Source organism: Orcinus orca, chromosome 3 (genome assembly GCF_937001465.1).
Source record: "Orcinus orca chromosome 3, mOrcOrc1.1, whole genome shotgun sequence".
NCBI lineage: Eukaryota > Metazoa > Chordata > Mammalia > Artiodactyla > Delphinidae > Orcinus > Orcinus orca.
The window spans coordinates 179,741,992-179,760,259 of NC_064561.1; the positions used below are offsets into that span (position 1 = coordinate 179,741,992).

At 54.1% G+C, this 18,268-nt stretch overlaps 1 protein-coding gene across 2 annotated transcripts in view; it reads right to left on the minus strand.

The window, feature by feature from the left end:
• Positions 1-5,561: 5,561 nt before the first annotated feature.
• Positions 5,562-18,268, minus strand: part of TENT4A (terminal nucleotidyltransferase 4A) — a 44,791-nt gene continuing 32,084 nt past the window's right edge. Inside the window, exons 7-13 of one of the 2 annotated variants that reach the window (XM_049708241.1) lie at positions 15,827-16,040; positions 13,793-13,919; positions 12,735-12,835; positions 11,973-12,145; positions 11,373-11,531; positions 9,339-9,503; positions 5,562-7,813 (exon numbers count right to left, since the gene is read on the minus strand). In XM_049708241.1, the coding sequence (XP_049564198.1) occupies positions 7,622-7,813; positions 9,339-9,503; positions 11,373-11,531; positions 11,973-12,145; positions 12,735-12,835; positions 13,793-13,919; positions 15,827-16,040 (1,131 nt within the window). In that variant the 3' untranslated portion in view covers positions 5,562-7,621. Of the gene's footprint in view, positions 7,817-9,338; positions 9,504-11,372; positions 11,532-11,972; positions 12,146-12,734; positions 12,836-13,792; positions 13,920-15,826; positions 16,041-18,268 lie in introns of both variants that reach the window. The other variant, XM_033436691.2, reaches the window with a different exon arrangement.

Consider the following 18,268-nt stretch of genomic DNA (forward strand, 5'->3'; position numbering starts at 1 on the left):
CTGTTGTGGCCTCTCCTATTGCGGAGCACAGGCTCCAGACGCGCAGGCTCAGCGGCCATGGCTCACGGGCCCAGCCGCTCCGTGGCATGTGGGATCTTCCCGGACCGGGGCACGAACCCGTGTCCCCTGCATTGGCAGGCGGACTCTCAAACCACTGCACCACCAGGGAAGCCCCTCCTCTTCCCCTTTTGTTTGTTTGTTTGTAATGAGCTAGAGCAGGATAGAACAGAATCAATCCCACATGTAAACATGGGCAGTGGTTCATTTAACTTGTAGAGTCATATGTACGTGGCGGCAAAGTAACATGTATTCCTTTTGGTGAGGTGGTCGTAGAAATAGGACACATGATGCTCTGGGCAATGGGTCTCATCCTGACCCTACAGGAGAATCCCCTGAGGCTTAAAGCTGGTGGGCACAGGCTCCATCTACACAGTTAATTCAGATCCCTATAGGTGGGGCTCAGGCAGCCAGCCTCCATGTAGACACCCACACAAGTCTTCCAATCACTTTTGTCAAGAGCAGTGGTGTAACGTGGGCACTTGATGGCCACCCACAAGAAGGAAACACCACAAGTCGTGTGTTAAATAAGTGTCATGGGCCTTCCCAAAGGATAAATGCTCCCTAGGAGGGCCGTGGAGAGACCTGAGGACAGGTGGGAGCCGCGGTTCAGAGCAAGGTGAGGGACCAGTTGGGTCCCAAAAGCCCAGCCACGGCCACATAGGGAGGTATGAACATGGATGGGAACATTTAGACACCCGAACACCTGACAGCACAGCTTTGGTCTGATGGATCCAGTAACGAACCACATGAGCTTTTAATCTGTATATTTATAAGCAGGGTTTTGTTTTTCCACTTTTCTTTTCCTACTAACTCATTTTTTATTGTATTTTACATGACTATTGGTAATGGCTGACCAGATATTAAAAAATAAACAACTCACAAGTCCTTCAGTACAGACCATTTGAGAGACAAGTGTTCAGAGGTCATCAGAAAGGGCAGCCTTCTCTTCAAAAGGGCTGCCCGGCCCCCTACAGGGGAACCAGGGTGGTCCTACCAGCCAGCCACGACTGTTCAGGGCTCTTGAAGGCTCAGGCCGAGCTCTAAGGGAAACTTATGCGGGGCTGTGGTGAAGCCAGTGCCCCAGCGCCCGGGCTGGCCAGTGTCCCCTAACTGAGAATGAGGAGGCAAACAGGAAATGAGAGGTGACTGGCTTCCTTCCTGTTCCTCTCTGGACCAGGCGCATTTGGGGGTGCAGAACCCCAAGAAGCTCCCAATTCCGGTCACAGGATACAGTGCTCTGGCCAGCCCCGCAGCATTTGTACGACCTGCAAGTCTCAGCCCCAAACCACTTAAGAAGGGGTATCTTTTCCTTCCTACATAAATGGACCTGCGTTAAAAAAAAGGAGGTAAGTAACAATTCAGTAACAATTCAGGCAGTACACGCAGAGAGATAAAACTGGGAAGGAACTATTCAGTACTATAAAGCCTGATGTTGGGGAAGGCCGTCCTGAGGACCCCGGAGAGACATGCCGGGATTTGAGAAGCAGAGACAGGGTTGAGGTTGTGTTTTTGAAAGATGGTGCTCCGTGGAGGGAAGTTGGAGAATGGACTGAAGGCTGACCCCTGGAGTGGCGTCCAGGAGAGGGAGAGGGGGAGGGGAGGGCCGGGGGAGGGGGAGGAGAGGGCGGGCCCAGGGCGGGGCGTCCGGGAGAGGGGCGGGGGTGAGGGCGGGGCGTCTGGGAGAGGGGTGGGGATGAGGGCGGGCCCGGGGCGGGGCGTCCGGGAGAGGGGCGGGGATTAGGGCGGGCCCAGGGCAGGACTACGGGGAGAGCAGGGAGGGTGAGGCGGGTAGGGCAGTCCCAGGCAGTCAGGTTGAGAAGGAAGGGACGGGTCTAGGTCCTGAGGAGTTGTAGGTAGCAGATTTAGAGGCCAACAGATGCCCAGTGGATGAGGTAGGATGATCGAGGAAGGCTGAGGGCAGCCACCCTGGAAGCAGGTGAGGTCACAGGTGGAGGAGAGACCAGTGTGGCCTTGGGAGTTGCTCCTGGGGAATCCAGCCAGGCTACAAGCAGAGCTGGGAGATGGGAAAATGCGGAGAAAATGTCGTCGAGGAGGCCAAGGAGGTGAGGGCGTCCTGGGAGCCCAGCCCAAGAGAAGCAGAGCTGAGGTTGCCCCGAGGTTTCACAGAGTCGCAGGGATGCGAGCCCAGAGGGGAGCAGAGGGTGGAGAGAGCCATGCAGGCAGCTGGTTCCAGAAGAGGCCAGGAGCCTCCAGAGAGGGAGGAGACGGGGGAGACCTGAAGGGTTTGGAGGCTGGTGGGAGACAGAAGCAGGGGTCTGAGACAGAGGACAGGACAAGTGGGCCCAGCAAAGGCCGGGCTGCACTTCCCGTGTTTATTTACAATGTCGGCGAAGGAGCAGGGCCGGTGCTGCAAGCACCCTGGGGCCCCGCCTTGCTTTCTGACCCAGGAGGCAAGGCCATGTCTTAGAGGGGAAGGAGGGGAGCAGGGAGGTGGGGTGTGGATTTGAACCAAGTAGGGGTCGAGACCCTCCTCGCTAAGAAAGTGGGAAGGACCACCTGAGCCCTGAGGGGACGGGGAGTTGTGTCCCATCTCACCCCACACCTGTTAAGTGACCCTGGCCGAGTTTCTTAACCTCTGCACCTCCCCTCACTCACCTGCGGATGGGACGTCACCTGTGCCCAGCATGGAGGCATGCAAAGCCACAGCGCTGGTGGCGTCACAGGGTGATCCGGGCCCACTAAGTACTTAGAACGTCAGCCTCGTCTCTGCGGGGCCCTCGGCCCCGGCCTTAGCGGACCCCCCACCCCCGCCCCCGCTGTTCCTTCCCCTGCGCGAAGGGCCGGGGGGTGCGGGTCTTGCCGGGAGAATGCAATTGAGAGACAACGGTGAGGGATCTGACCACGACGGCCTGAGTGCGCTTGAAGCTGGATGAGAAAGGAGGCGCCAGGGGCAGAGGAAGATGGGGTCCGTCAGGAAGGAGCCGAAAGGACCAGAGGGTGGGATGAGAGCGCACGTTCCAGAATCCGTCTTTATGAGGGCCACTATCTTACGACATAAACACTGGCCATGAAAACCAAGTCCAGGTGGTTTTCTCATAACCATTTGAACACATCAACCCAGGGGGCTTCCGGCTGGCCCTCAACACCAGTGTGAGGCGAAGGGGTTCAGCCTGAAGTCAGCAGTCTCTTGGGGGATCACGGGAGACCTTGAGGCGCTCCGGGCTGGCACACGGCTCCAATGAAAGCAGAACTCACCCTACCTTCTGAAAACCCCACTAACGAACACCGGGTTTATCCATCTTGCCCACTCTGGGGCCTGTGAATCACAAATTGGTCCTTCTCCAGGACCCTGTGATGCTGGGAGACTGACAATGACACCAGCCGGTGTGGCCAGGGTACCTTCCTCATCAACTGCTGGGGAACCGCCCTGCCCACACGCAGCCAAGGAAACACAGTAATGAAACCTATTCTTGAGTCGCTCTTAACCAATGGGAAGTAGCCCCAAGGGTGGGGTGTTTGGGGTTCTGTGCTTCATGGTAGCCACTATCCACTGTAATCAGCTTGCTCTGGTCATCTAAGTCGCCTAAAGATTGGCAAGAGCTTTGCAAGTTCTGAAGTGTAACGATAAACATCACACCCTCCTCAAAGTTTCATCAAATCATCACAGGGGGTGAATGTAGCCAATATTTCATAATAACTTTAAATGGAGGATAAGCTACAAAAACACTGAAATACTATGCTGCACACCTGAAACTAATATCGTTAAGTCAACTATACTTCACTAGAAAAATAAAGAATACGTTTTAAAAAATCATCACAAGGTGACTGAAACAAAAACGTGTACGTGTGTCTGGATTACCAATGTCACCGCCACCGTGCACACAGGCTGTCTGGGGCCCACGTGCCAGGCACCTCGAACGGGGATAAGACAGGGCACGAGAAACCCTGCAGCAACTCGAAGAGGAAATCCTGGAGGGAATTCCCTGGTGGTCCAGTGGTTAGGGCTCCACGCTTTCACTGCCGAGGGCCCAGGTTCAATCCCTGCTCAGGGAACTAAGATCCCACAAGCCACGAATCTCAAACAAACAAACAAATAAATAAATGAAAAGGGAAGTCCTGGAGACGTGGCCGCGAGGGGTTTATCTGGAAGCCTGGGAGTCAGCGCTGATGGGCCCTGAGACAACGTGCTGGACGGGCAGAGGGTCACACTGAGGCTGAGCTGCAGTGGGACCCTCACGACAGCCGACGCTGGCTCGCCAAGTCCCGGGAGGACGCAGGGCCCCGCCGGGACAGCACAGGTACCGCCTCCCCTCTGAGCTCCCCGAGGCCCTGCTTACACTTCAGGTAACCGCAGTCTCCACGCCCCCGGGTTCCAGGCTCCCGGTGCAACTAACTGGCCTATTCAGCCCCTGCTCCTCGGGGAGGCCTCAAGTATCTGCGGTCACACCATCCGAGCTCCTGCGGAGAGCTGTGGGCAGAAACCCCGAGGCGGCCAAGGGCGACCCCCGCCCCCCGCCCATCACCCCGTCCACAAGGCGGCCTTACCAGCTCCACCTCCAGGCCGACCCCGGATCCTAAACCCGCACTGCAGCCCGTCCAGTGCCCCGAGCAGCCGTCCTCTCTCGCCTAGACCATCCCAGCACCATCCTCCAGAGGTGGCCAGTGGCACGGAGAGCCTCCCACCTCCCCTCGCGGCCTCCAGGAGCTCGCCCAGCCCACCGCCCTCCTATCTAGCTCCTGCACCCCGCCTCGGCCATCAGGCTTCCTGCTGTACTCCTGATGCACCCAGCTCCCTGGCGCCACTCAGGCCCCGGGCTCCAGGCCGCCCCAGGCGGTCCTGTTAAGAAGAACACACCCGTCACTCTTCACCTCCAGCCACGGCATCCTGCCCTGCTGAGGCCACGCGGCGTCGGCTGCTCTCGGAGGTCTCCTGCGACGTCACTGGAACGTGGGTGCCTGAGGAGCAGGCCTGGCATCTCCAGACAGCACCTGCCCAGGGCACCCTCGGAAGGTGGAAGGACCCGAAGGAGCACTGGACCCGTGACACCAGCCTTACAGCACGCCAGGCTCTACCAACCAGGTCCCGGAGCACCCGACTCGCGGGCCTCGCAGCCCAGGACAAGCGGCTCGGTCACTCGCTGGTAAGAAATGTCATACGTTTCCTTATAAATCCTAATCATCAGCTACATTAAGCCGCACCGTGATGTTCGGTGGTTTAAAATGCGTTATTTTGAAGTGATAATAACGTTGACCTCAGAGAGCCGTGGAAGAAACAGATGAGTCGTCGGGAAGTCAGTACAGTGTCACACCGCGCACAAAGAGCAGCATTTAAGTGGCTTTGGCGCACCCTGCCAGCCTAGCCTGTGGCGGGTCTGGTTCTCCTGCGCTCAGCCTGCAACCTCACCAGGTTCTGAGTTCACCGAACCAGTGGTAACACGACGGCCCCCCCTCCGAACTTAGAGAGGTCAAGAACATAAGCTGCAGGAGCCATAACATAACATAAACCCCGCAAGGAAAGACACACTCAAACACGACACCTCCTGGTTTCCAAAGTTTATTAAAAATCAAAGAATAGAAAAACTTTACATAAAAATATGTCAATTTTAGCTTCCACATTGTTGTCCACACACACAAAAAATCGAAACATGATATCCTGTTGTCAGGCCCGCGGCGTGTGGCCACAGGCAGCCGGGCCAATTCATTGGTTCACCGTGACGGGGCTGGAGCCTGGCGCCCGGGTCAGGGACTGAGGGTCCCGAGGCACACCTGAGGGCGCTCCCACGGTACCCCGCGGTCCCCCGCAGCGTTTCCTTGGAGGAGGGTTACAGTCAATATTGCTAACGCGTAGAGATTAGTACAGGCCTACGGATCAGTTTTTATAAATATTTCTTTATCAATAGGTTCATGATTTAAATATCTTTAAATACTTTTGATAACCTCCGATCATCAAGAACTGCAGACAAAGTGTGCTGCTCGGCTCTGGGAGCCTCCCAGGGAGCCCTGCAGGCGCGGCTGGCCACTCTCAACGCACGGGGGCCAGTCCTGCTTCCAGGGGGCCTGCAGATGCAGTGAAGCTCTCTACACTCAGACCCCGCTTGAGGACGCCCCGCTTCTGCATGTCACTGGGGTCACGGCAGTAAGCTTCTCGTCCCAACCTTCTCTGCTAGTGGACTTCAAAGACCATCCCACCTGTAGCGTCAGCAGGGCCAGGACTCCCATTTTAAAAATGGGAGTCGGATGACCTAGAAGAGGCACCTAACTCCCAGGACACCTGTGGTGCTCCAAAAACTCAGGGTGAGGCAGGATGGGTATATTAGTGTTCAAAAATGGGTAACAAAGACAGTGGCTGTCATGGCAGAATACACTTGCATAGTATACCTGTATGCTTCTCAAGCCGGGCGCCAGCCGCTCCGGGGCCCGACACTGGGCTGTGCTCTCCTGTGATGTGTTAAAAACCCCTCCACAGCGCACTGAGCAGCTCAAGTGCTTCTCCTATATTTGCTCTTAACAGAACGAATGCATACTGCTACAGATTCCACAATGGAATCAACATAATTCCTTTCTCCACATTCCTAAAACTGGGTACCATTGTCCGTGATGCTGTTCACCAGACCCATCATTTACAGGCTATGTTACTAAAACTGAGGCGTTTCAAAGTTCACATTTGCTTAAGATTTCATCATGTGACAACCTTTCCTCCCCATAGAAAGTTATACACTCTGGCACTCTAAATGCTGGGTCTGTTGTCTAGTTTAAAAGAACCAAACCCAAAACATTAAAACTCCACGGTCAGAGCAAGACAACAGACAGGCCGGACGGCAGAGCCGGCGGGCAGCTGGTCAGAAGGCTTCGGAGCCAAACCCCTTCGGAAACCCGCTGGGGGGGCGGGTGAGGGGGAGACTCAGCTCCTTCACCACGAACTGAGAGGCCTCACGTCTGACCAAAAGAAGGAACATAAAAATAAACCCCAAGCCCCTCGTTCGCGGTGTTCGTAACAACGCTCATCAGACAACCAGCCGACAGGATGAACCCAACTTAGAAAATGCAACTCGGGAAAGGATCTAAGCTCGTTTAAAAAAATTCCCTTCTCCCTTAAATATAACTTATGTGAAAATATGAAATTAAATAAAAAATATCTGAGTTATTGCACAAATCATAAATTTCCAATATTTACATAGAAAAACAGTTCTGAAATTTGAAACAAAATGTGAGGGCAGTAAAACAAGGATGACCTCCCAACAAATAACGGGGTTCGATCTCCGTTGCTCTGACAACGTGGAATGAAGTACCAACGCAAAGGACAGACACGGTACCGAGAAAGGCCAAGGCCCCGTCCGTCCCCGCAGCTCCTGGTCCAGCACTGAAGGGAGACTCCTGGGAAGGCAGAAGGCAGCGTCCACGTCCAGTGAGGCTCCACAGACGAGCACGGGAGCCGTTCTTCATGACGGACGTGGCCACCGCACAAGGAACATGCAGAGCGAGCAGCCGAGGGCGCCGGGGGCCCGGCTGGCGTGCTGGGTGCTGGTCTCAGGTCCCGGGGGCGCCGAGGCCACCCGGCTCCAGTCTGGGAGGTGTGGGCCGGGTGGCGCCACCAGGAGTATTATCTGCTGAGACTGACGGGCAGGCTGTCCCTCGTGTGTGTGTGTTTTCTCCTCCTCCAGCCGGCGCGGTTATACTGGTGGTGCCCCCGGTTGCCCACGGGAGGCCGCACCCCTCCGCTGCCCACCGCACTGTAGCTGCCGCCTTGGCCGTGGCTGTGGGAGCCCTTCATGGACAGTTTCATGCCGCTGTGCTGCTGAGGGGACCAAGAGGGACACAGGGTTGGAGGCCATCCTGGACAGGGCCCACGTGGAGACCCGCCGCCTCCGCGGGCTGGGAGCCCGAGCGAGAAGGAGGCACGACCCCGCTGGGGGGTCTGAAGGGCGGCGGGCCCGCGGGCAGGGCAGCAGGCTGCGCACGGTGGCCCGCTGCGCGTGTGCACGTGACCCCAGACGCGACGGGACCAACAGCGAGCCTCCGCTCACGCCTCACAGGGACTCCTGTTGCTACCTCCAGACACGGAGAACCACCCCTACCCCAGAGCTTTGGCAACACGAGAACTGTGGGCCTGTTTCAAACCACACGTGTTCATACCCAAATACTTCTGGAACCTCACTTCTAGCTGCTTCTACGTGTCCACAGAGATAAGAGGGTCCCTCTCACTTTCTCCCCCAGACTTCGACCATGACATTCTGGAAACACACGAGCGGGTTCCGTGTCAGTGGGGTGTGTGCAGGCTGCTCCCAGGCCGCCTAGCCCCACGCACAGCAGACCAGGGAAGACATGGCTGGTCTCAGGAAGGTTTCAGAGCAAAACCAGCAGAAGGGGGTTAAGAAGGAAAGCCAAAATGCTATTATTAAGGAAGAGCACTTTTGCCCTCTGCGAAGTTGTAATTTCATCCTGAGTATTTCTAACAGATCAGCGTAGCAAGCCAGGTAGCGACAGGATGGATAAATCCAGGAAGGAACGTTCTATTAACTCTAAATGAAAAAGATAAGCAGGACTCAGTGACATAGGTCCAAAGAGCCAACCCTCAGGGATCAAAACTTACTGGCAAATGTGATTAGACAAGCAACAGAGAGCGCTGACCAGCGCGGAGGTGGACAAGCGCCGTCAGCCTGGGCGCGTTGGCCTTTGGGCCTCGCACCCCGACCCCCATGCCTGGACACGGTCATGGTTCTTTCCAACATCCTGGCACCTTAACAACGACCTGTCTTCCTGATACCAAGTTTCTAATGTGTGGGATCTGGACTTAGAGCAGCCACAGGGCAATGGACAAATGCATTCACAGGGACCACCCCACCCCGGTCACTAGAAAACCAATCGCACGCAGGCCCTGCCAGGCCCTCTGCCCAGGGCACCCACGGCAAAGAACAGGGAGGGAGTGCAACTGTGGGAAGACAACACTGCTCACGGCGTGATCGTTCCTGGTTTCATCATCTGCTTCTTAAAAACCAAAGTTCTTTTAGCGTGTAAATTAACAGAAAAATGGGAAATCAAAATATTCTTCACTTCAAACATAATTTTTATGCTAACAAATTCAATAGAAAAAAGAGATGCGTGATGAATTAAACTATACGAAATTTTAAAATAATTTCTTAACACTTGTAAAGTTTTGTGTGTTACAAGGGAAAGCAAACATGAAGCTGAATGATCAGAGAAGAAAAAAAAAAAAAAGAATCTCTGTGGAATTCCCTCTCGTGGAGAAAGCATTAAGCACCGGGCTATCACAAACCTGCTTGGTGGGAACCCAGGACCCGGGCGGACAGGACTCATACCTTGTGATACAGGTGAGGGCTGGAGAGCGCGTTGGGCGGCGCAGATGGGACGGCCGGGGAAGACACGTGGTGGACAGCTTTCAGCGCTGGAGCTCCTTCAATGCCAGCTGGTCTACAGGGCACGGGGGCCACCCCGAGCGTTGGTGGAGGTATAGTAAACCTGGTCTGGGAGAGAACGAGCAGAGACGTCCGTGAGGCACCAACGCAACACAGGCTAAACCAGCCCGTCCTTACCATGGGCGCCGACAAGGGTGCCATTTGCAAACAGGCCCCTTAGCTTGTGCCCGACTACAACATCTTATTTTGAATCGGACACATTCTATACTCTGAAACAGCAACGACGATGTGAAGTATGTCCAGTCACCCAGGTCGTGAGGTTTTAATATTCATTGAAGACCAAACAATTCAAAAACATTACAGTCATCAAAATACCTGTACCCCCTGGTCTCCAGAAAGAGCCCTCAGCAAGGCAGATGACAGGCGTGAGGCTGGCCCGAGCGAAGGCCCACAGACGGGGTGGACACCCTCCCCGCTCTCGTCAGAGTCCCCAACGCTTCCGTCTTTGCATCACTGGCCCGTCACGGGGCAGAGGTGCTGGCGGGAGCCCCTCCACTCACTTTCAACAACCTCACTGCTCTCGTCTTAGAAGTGGATGCATTTGCCCCAAAGACCTCTGGAGCGTGACCGTGGCCACCGGGGCAGTGGCTGCAGCAGGAGCTGGGGCCTCAGGGGTGCGCTCGGGGGCTGCAGGGCACACACAGTGCCCCTTCCTCACACCTCCTCCCCCCCCACCCCGGGGCCTGAGCACACCCTCGGCCTCTCCTCCTTGGGGGCTCTGCGGCCCCAGCTCTAAGTCCCCACTGCACCCCGAGTGGGCAGGGGAGACTGTACACGTGAGGTTTTCAAGTGGGATTTCCCTTAGTTACCCCACTGGAAGTAATGTTTGAAGTTTGGGAATACAATGAGAAAGTGGGCTTTGAGCCTCGTCTTAAAACTTGAATGACCTTAGCTTCTGCCTCACTCACTGTCCGTGCAGGTGACAGATGGGACCCGGCACAGCATGTGGCCCTGACCATCCCCCCGACATCCCCAGCATCCTGGAGGGAGAGCACGGGCAGCACGGATCGGCACGCAGCTCTCGAGGGAGCTGAGCCCGAGGAAAGGTTAGAGCCAAGCTCATCATTTGTGGCAGTTTACTTTCACAGCGCAGGCACCTGCCTCTTCATTTCACGCTTACGCAGCAACTGAAGGTTTCTGGGGGTGCTATGCTGATGGCCGCCTCCACGCATCCTGGGCCCGCTGCCCTCAGTCCCCGCGGCCTGAGGCGTGTCCCGAGAACGCCCTGCCTGGATGGAGAGCCAAGCAACGCAGAGGAACCCGGCAATACGTTCGCACGCATCCGCGTTGCTTTACGCTCAGATTATGCCCCACACTGTGGAAACGGGTTCTACTGTAGAAGTCAATTAACGGGACGGGCTTTATATACGTGTAATTGATGTATATTTGGGAAGTAGGTACAAATTTAAAATATTTAAAATTAACTTTTACGCTCTAATTTTGTCTAAATTTTTTTAAAAGAGGACATATTCAAATAGAAAAAAAACCTATAAATACTGCCTAATGGATAACGTGGAGAAGTCAAAGTTTATATCAAAACTTAGTAAGAGTGTAAACACTGAGAATCTAGGGGAGAGCAAGGACAGTGTCCGTCTCTGCCCAGGGACGGCAGCGGAGTCCCTCTCTCAGCATGGCCCCAGGGAGGTGGCCTCACGCTTGCAGAAAAGCCACCTCGGTGCCCGGGAACCAAGAGTCCCCTCGCTGCAAACACAGGGCCTGGCGGGCCTCAACTGCACGGACGTCCCTTGAACAACAATTACAGCCTATCCACCCACAGAAGATGAGAATTTCCGACAAGACAGAAGCGGAACTTCCAGAGACTTCTAAAGTTGCTTCTGTAAGTTCTACCGTATCAGCCAGTCCTACAGCACAGGCAGCAGCTGGGAGCTGGTCCCGGGGCTGTCACCAGCCACGTACCTGGGTGTTAGTTGCCATGACCAGCGTCCTGGGTGTGGCCGACTGAGGTCTACCGCTCGGCACGGGCAGGGCGGCAGGCAGGCTGGCCGGCAGAGGGGCAGGCACCTGGAGGCTGAACTGGCGCACGCTGGGCGTCGGGCAGGGGGGCGTGTCCGAATCCTGGGGGTGACAAGAGGATGGCTGCACCCGAGGCCCGTGCCCCTAACATCGACGGGAGCGGCCAAGGGTGAGCCCCCAGGGTCCTGGGATGTGGGCAGCCCCAGTCTGCCCAGGTCTCCCCCGAGTCATAAGACCTGGGCAGAAGAATGTAAGCGAAGAAGAACGTAAAGGAGATGCAGAAGAGACGCCCAGACTGCAAGGTCTTATCTCCCAGTAAGTGGGTGAGACACGATCCACGGCAGCCTCGCTGCGCGGGCCCACCGCTCCCGAGGGCCACGTGCCCGCCACCTGAGGCTCTAGGCACAGCGGGGACCGCTGGGCGCGCACGCAGGGTGGCCTCAGGCACACAGAGCAAGCGATAAAGCGAGGGGGGCAGAGTTTAAACTCACTGCTGCGGGCGTTTTCCACACACACACACACCTCCCCAGCAGAAACACTCACGATGTCGCTTCCGGAGAGCGAGGACACAGAGGAGGCAGACGAGCCGGAGGACAGGAGCTGGGGGCTGGGCAGGGCCAGGGCCAGGCGTGGGCCGCAGGGCGACTCGGGGTCCCGGCGCGGAGGCTGCTCCCCCTCGCACGTGCCCGTCCGCTCGGTGGTCTTAATCCTGTCGTCTGTGGAGGGAAGACAGAGCTGTCACGCACCTCAGCCCGAGGGCCCCGCCGCACCTTAAACGCTGCTCAGGGGCCTGACAAACCGCATTTCTAATTTACTTCGTTTCGATTAATTTTTAAAATTACACTTCAGTTACTGGAGAACATTTAAATAGGCCTGGAACAACGTGGATGTACAGTTTCATCTGGAAATTGCACAAACCCTGATCACGATGTGCTCTAGGTATAAAAACACACTGGATTTCAAGGGCACAGTACCGAAAAAAAATCTCAGTAACTCTGTATATTGACTACCTGTGCAAATGTTAATATTCTGAACACTAGAAGTTGAATAAAATATATTCTCAAAATTAATTTCACCTGCTTCTTTCCACGCTGGCAATGCAGTTACTAGGAGCTTTAGAACTGCACGTGTGGCACACACGTTATTTCTATTGTACAGCACTGGCCTAACCTTAACAGTTTTAAATGAAACTCTCACAGAAAGCGAGGTGCCCCTGGAGTGAACAGTTTACCACCAAGGGACAAAGAGACGCTGCTGCACCGACGGGTCAGGCGGCGCAGCAACGGCCCTGGGCTGGCCTCTCACCGGCGTCTGGCGGCGCGTGGGCCCGGCCGCCCCACTTCTCCTTGATCCACGCCCGGTAGTCGATCACCTCCTGGGTCACCTTGATGATCCTCCCTAAGGTGCTGCAGCAGGAGGACACGGGCAGTCAACAGTCCTTCCCAGCAGCTACTTTACATTTTAACACAGAACCTCACTAAGCGAAAGGCGGGCAAAGAGCTGAAATAATTTTACAAATCTGTATGACTTCCGGGGTTTGAGCCCAAACATACTTTGCAATCACAGTACAGAAAAAATGGGTGCTCTTAGGCAGAAATCCTTGGACCTACGTCTATCTACAAAAGACCGCTGAAGCCCGGGGCCAAGTAGGGAAGCCCGCCCTCCCCAGCCCCAGTGACCACAGGGGTCCCATTTCCCAGCACTCGGGCGAGACAGCGAGAGCCCAGCACGGGCCCAAAGCTCTGCCTGCAAACGCTGAGTGGACTGAGGCCGCAGAGCCCTGTGCCACCACCGCTGGGGCCAGGCCTCAGAGGCCACTGCCTCCATCACCTGCCGAGGATGGAGGTGGCGGTCCTGCTGCGGTGACCACTGGTGACCATCACCTCAGCCTTCCTCTCAACTCCCCTCTCCCCCCCCCGTCCAAGTCCCTCCACCTCCACCACAGCAGCAGCATCTGGGCTCAGAAAGAAATATTGCTCATCGCCAATCAAAGCATACACCACGAGAGTGCACACTCCAAACGGGGAATGGGGGACAAGTGTGCAGGAAGGGGCCGGGGCGGGGGGCAGACGTGTCCCTCAGAGCTGAGCACCCACATTTGAAGACGGCCTGAGAAAAAGCACCACGTGCCACAGCTTTAAAAGCCAGAAATGAGCTCCCCAAAACTAACACCCTGAGAAAATGTTAACTCCCTAAATAAAAAATTTTCCACCCTTGAGCACGATGACCATCCTGAACTCCTGAAAGGCCTTCCTTTACCAGTATTTCCCAGTTCTCCCAAGATAGGGTGGCACACCCGTCAACAAACGACAGAGGCCAGGGCGCCGGTGCTGCAGAGGCTGCGGCACCCAGGACAGGGCTACCTTTCGGAATCTCTGTTGGGATAGGACCTGGCGAGCGGCGACACGGCGTGGCTGAGAACGATGTAGGCGTAGTCGAACACCTGCTTCACTTGCATGGCCCCGTAGGAGCTCCGGCCCACGTCGTTCCCTGAAACAGAAAGGTTGCCGTGGGAGCTGCTACCCAGCCGCGTGGTCCTCTCGCGTGAGCCTTTCCCACACAGGCTCCCAGCCCTGAAACACCCTCCAGACCCCCCAGCACAGCTGGATCGGGCGCCAGGAAGTGCACAGCGCCCACCGCCGTGGGCAGCTGGGGGCGTTGCAGCCCGAGGGCCCCTCTCACCATCAGATCAGGATCCATGTCCGTTAAAGGAGCCGTCATTCATGGAGACGGAGTGACAGCTCCTCAAATGGTAGGGTCACCCCCCGGATGGCAGGAAGCACAATGGAGCCAAGGCACAACCTTAACCAGACGGCCAGGGCCTGCCCGAGAGGACAGGTCAGCCTGAGCCCCACACCTGTCAGCACCGAGGGGGCCTGAAGGAGCAAACCCTCGAGGACAGAAGGTGCCAGGCCGAACTCTTGGGTGGATGGCAAATAAAGACGAAGCCGCCACTGAAGTCGGCAAGAGCCACAGGCAAGGAGCGACTTTTGTTAAGAATGGCAGGGTTTCCAAGTTTAATTTTTACACGTAACTCGCCCTTCACAATTCAGGTGAGGGTGTTGTTTAGGAGATATATCCTTAAGTACTGGAATTGTCTCCTTTCCAGGTTTAATAATAATGTAACCCAGTAACTGTGTGGGTTTTCATTTTTCAGTTATATTTCAGCAAACACTGAAGACCAAGGAATTGCCTGCCACTTAACTGATCCAAACAGACAAACCGGTGAGAGAAACCTGTCCTACTGGGCTGAGGGATAAGCACCCGTGTGGACCACAGCGTTTACAGATCACAGAGGAGAGTCTTTCAAAAGATTTTTAAGAAATAAATTTCATACCCCAGAAGCCACAAAACAAAACAGAAATCATAAATTTGAGGATGTTGGAAAACATATACAGGAGCAAAACAATAAAAAAATACCAAATACAGACACAAGAGACAAAAGTACAGCATGTCAACAAAGAAAGGCTTCCCTGACGCACAGAGGACCTTACAAAGTCAGTGAGGACAGGCCAGCAGACAGATGGACAAAGCACATGAGCTCACACAAAAAGTAACACAAAGGGCAGTGGACCTGGAGCTAACAATCTCCACCACCCTTCCTGTCACTTGTCTATCACTGACTTTATCACCAACAGTAAAGTACACTGTGTCACCTAATAAATGCTCGATAAACATTTTGTACAATTGATAGTAACCATGTGTTTAACCTCACTCATCATTAAAGAACTGTAAGGTCCGTGACAACGTGTACTGCACGGTCTCATCAGATCGGCAAAGATTTAAAAGACGGTCACCAAAGGTGTGGGTGTAAAGCAACCTAACCTGCCTCGGGGTCTGCAAGGAGGAAGCCCTTACAACGAACACTCCCCATGCACAGAGGAAAAGGGTCTCGCATGCATTGTTTAAATAAATGACAAGCTGCAGTCTGTTGGTATTATGTGACGCCATTCAATTAATAAGGAGGCAACAATCAATGTTAATATCCACGTATGGAAAACTGGAGAAAAACACATCAAAAGGGAGGGGATTATGGCATACTTCACTTTTCTATGTGACAAACTTCCGGGAAGCAGATGGTTTATGATGGATACGTAACACTTTTCTATTCAGAAAAAATAAATTTTTTTTCTTAATTCTCACTTTCTATGTTCTTCTGATTACAGAAAGTACACAAAGTTGCAACTTTACAGTACGTTAATTAGAAGCATTAAGAATGAATTCTGAACGTGCCACCATTGACTCTGTTAGTACAGCAGGAACCCACATCAGATCACATGCCCTCAGCTCAGTGTGTGTGTGGGGGGGGGGCGGGCGGGGGCCTGTGGATGCCCCTCCACACCCGGCTGGCGCGCGATGCCTCCATGCTGGGGCGAGTGCAAAGCGAGGGTCCTTACCAGGCAGCAGGGGGTCCTCAATGCACAGCATCGACGGCCTGTACCCGCTGGTCATGGCTTTCATGATCTCCTCTTTGGCGATATAGGCACCTCCTTCTTTTATTCTAATACCAGTTTTCAAGTAATTAAAATTTCTTCCGTAGAGTTCAAAAAATTCTACAAGAAGCATTCCAAGGTTTTCATCAGCTCTCCGGGCATCAATTCTTGGATGCAACTGTAAAAGCAAGGCATCCACGGTTTGTTCGGATTCTGGTCACTCTCTAGGGACAGCTGCGCGAGGCGGCCTTGGCTAGCCTGCCAAGGATGCACACAGTCGGTGGCCCTCCCTTGCGCACCAGCACCGTGAGGACACTAGCAGAGGCAGCCAGGAGGCACCAACAAAGCCTGGATATCTTTTGCCAATCAAGAGTGCTCAAAAGAAATAAAAGTTTCTCCTCTGAATTTTTATATTATACTTTAATTCTCTGAAATCTGTAACCCATATAGCTACCTCCTACACAGACATCTGATGAACCGCAAATTCCCCAACACTGATAAATAAGTGGACCACATTCTGCACAATTTAGAGTCACCTAGATGGTGGAGGTGCTTTCACGGATTCTAATCTCAATTCCATTGTTCTGAAATACAGCCAACAGGGGGCAGTGTGAGACTGAACAGTACCACAGGGCAACGTGAACCGGTTAATGTTAACTGTGTGTGGTAGTCAGCACCGCATCAGCACCGCATCCTGATATTTACAGCAAACTCACAGCCCTGCCCGGGCATACGGGTGCGCGTCAGCCTCAGCTCCACACCGCGCTTTCTTAAAGCAGGTAATGGATTTATTCTGAAGCTCCAAGCCCCTGTCTACTGACCCCACCCGTGTGTCACTCATTTAAGAGGCTCACGAATGTGAGCAACAGGGACCTGCGCTGCCCACTGTGACGGCCACGAGCCGTACGTGAGTGTTTATATTTAAACGGATTAAAACAAACAAACTAAACATTCAGCTTGCTGGTCTGCTATAGCCACACTGCCAGCGCCCCGTAAGCACACATGGCCATGCTGCTGGACCGAGCAGACAGCACTGCCCTCACACAGCAAGTCACACTGGACAGCAGCAATCAAGAAAGGACGGTCAAGTTCGAAAGGACGTAGAAGTCCGAGTCCCAGCAGAAGCACAAGGGCTGAAAATGCTTATAACACAGGGCTCCTCAAGGAAATACGGTTTCTAAAGCCTGCAGGTGTTTTCAGGGTTTGGAAGACCTTACAAAGGCACAATGCTGCATTCTTACTTTTGCCTTACCTTCTCCCTTCCTTATTTTCCTGGCCTTAGTCAAAAATCATCCAGCTGAGAGCCCACCCGGGGCAAGGCTGGGCCTCCTGACCTCAATGAGCCGTGAAATGAACACAGACGCTATAGCAGTCACGGCTTTGAGGCAGGGCGGGCAAGGCACCGAGGGATGGGCAGGGGATAGCGGCAACCCCGCCCCGGCCAGATGCGGCCTCCATGGTCACTTCAGACGGGGAGCCCAGCACCACAGAAGTGGGCAGTGGTCCGTTACAAGGCTACTGGAAGAGTTTCAATCAGGAAAACAGGAGGAGATAAATTAAGCGCACAACGTCGTGCTCTGTTCAAAATAATGTCCGGGGCTTCCCTGGTGGCGCAGTGGTTGAGAGTCCGCCTGCTGATGCAGGGGACACGGGTTCGTGACCCGGTCCGGGAAGATCCCACATGCCACGGAGCGGCTGAGCCCGTGAGCCATGGCCGCTAAGCCTGCACGTCCGGAGCCTGTGCTCTGGAATGGGAGAGGCCACGACAGTGAGAGGCCCACGTACCGTAAAAAAAAAATAATGTCCGAAAACTCGGGAAGAACGGCTACAAGGGCAGCATCTCCGAGGTGAAAGGGGAGGCCAAGGCAGTGTCATTAGAACGGTAAGAAAATGGGCGCGGAACTCCATTTTCACTGTTCTTACAGCACCTCTGCAAAAACATGCCAAGGAAATCAACATGGTGAAAGGCGCTGTGACCAGCAATCCTACTGTCAGCTGTACTAATGACACTGAGAAAAATGACCAAATTCTGGACATAAAACCACAAATGCAAACCTGCTGATAAATATGGAGGACGGTGCTGTGCAGCTAGAACACAGGCGCAGTCCTTCATTCCAGTAAATTTAAACAGGGCAATTCATGTCTCCGTTAACTTAGAGAATATATGTCTAAAAAGTAGTATAAGTATAGTTTATCACAGCATTTAATACTTAGGGAGGTTCTCTCTTGATTGATTTTTCCATGGTACTCAACAAAATAAGCACAACAGATAATTAAAGACAAAATACTGACTTTTCATCACTCAGAAAAAAGCCCTCTTCAGTATTTTTTTACCTTCTGTGGTAGCCAACTATTTTTCTGAGACAAATTTTGCAGTATAAATCATAGTCAAGAACCGAGAAAAAT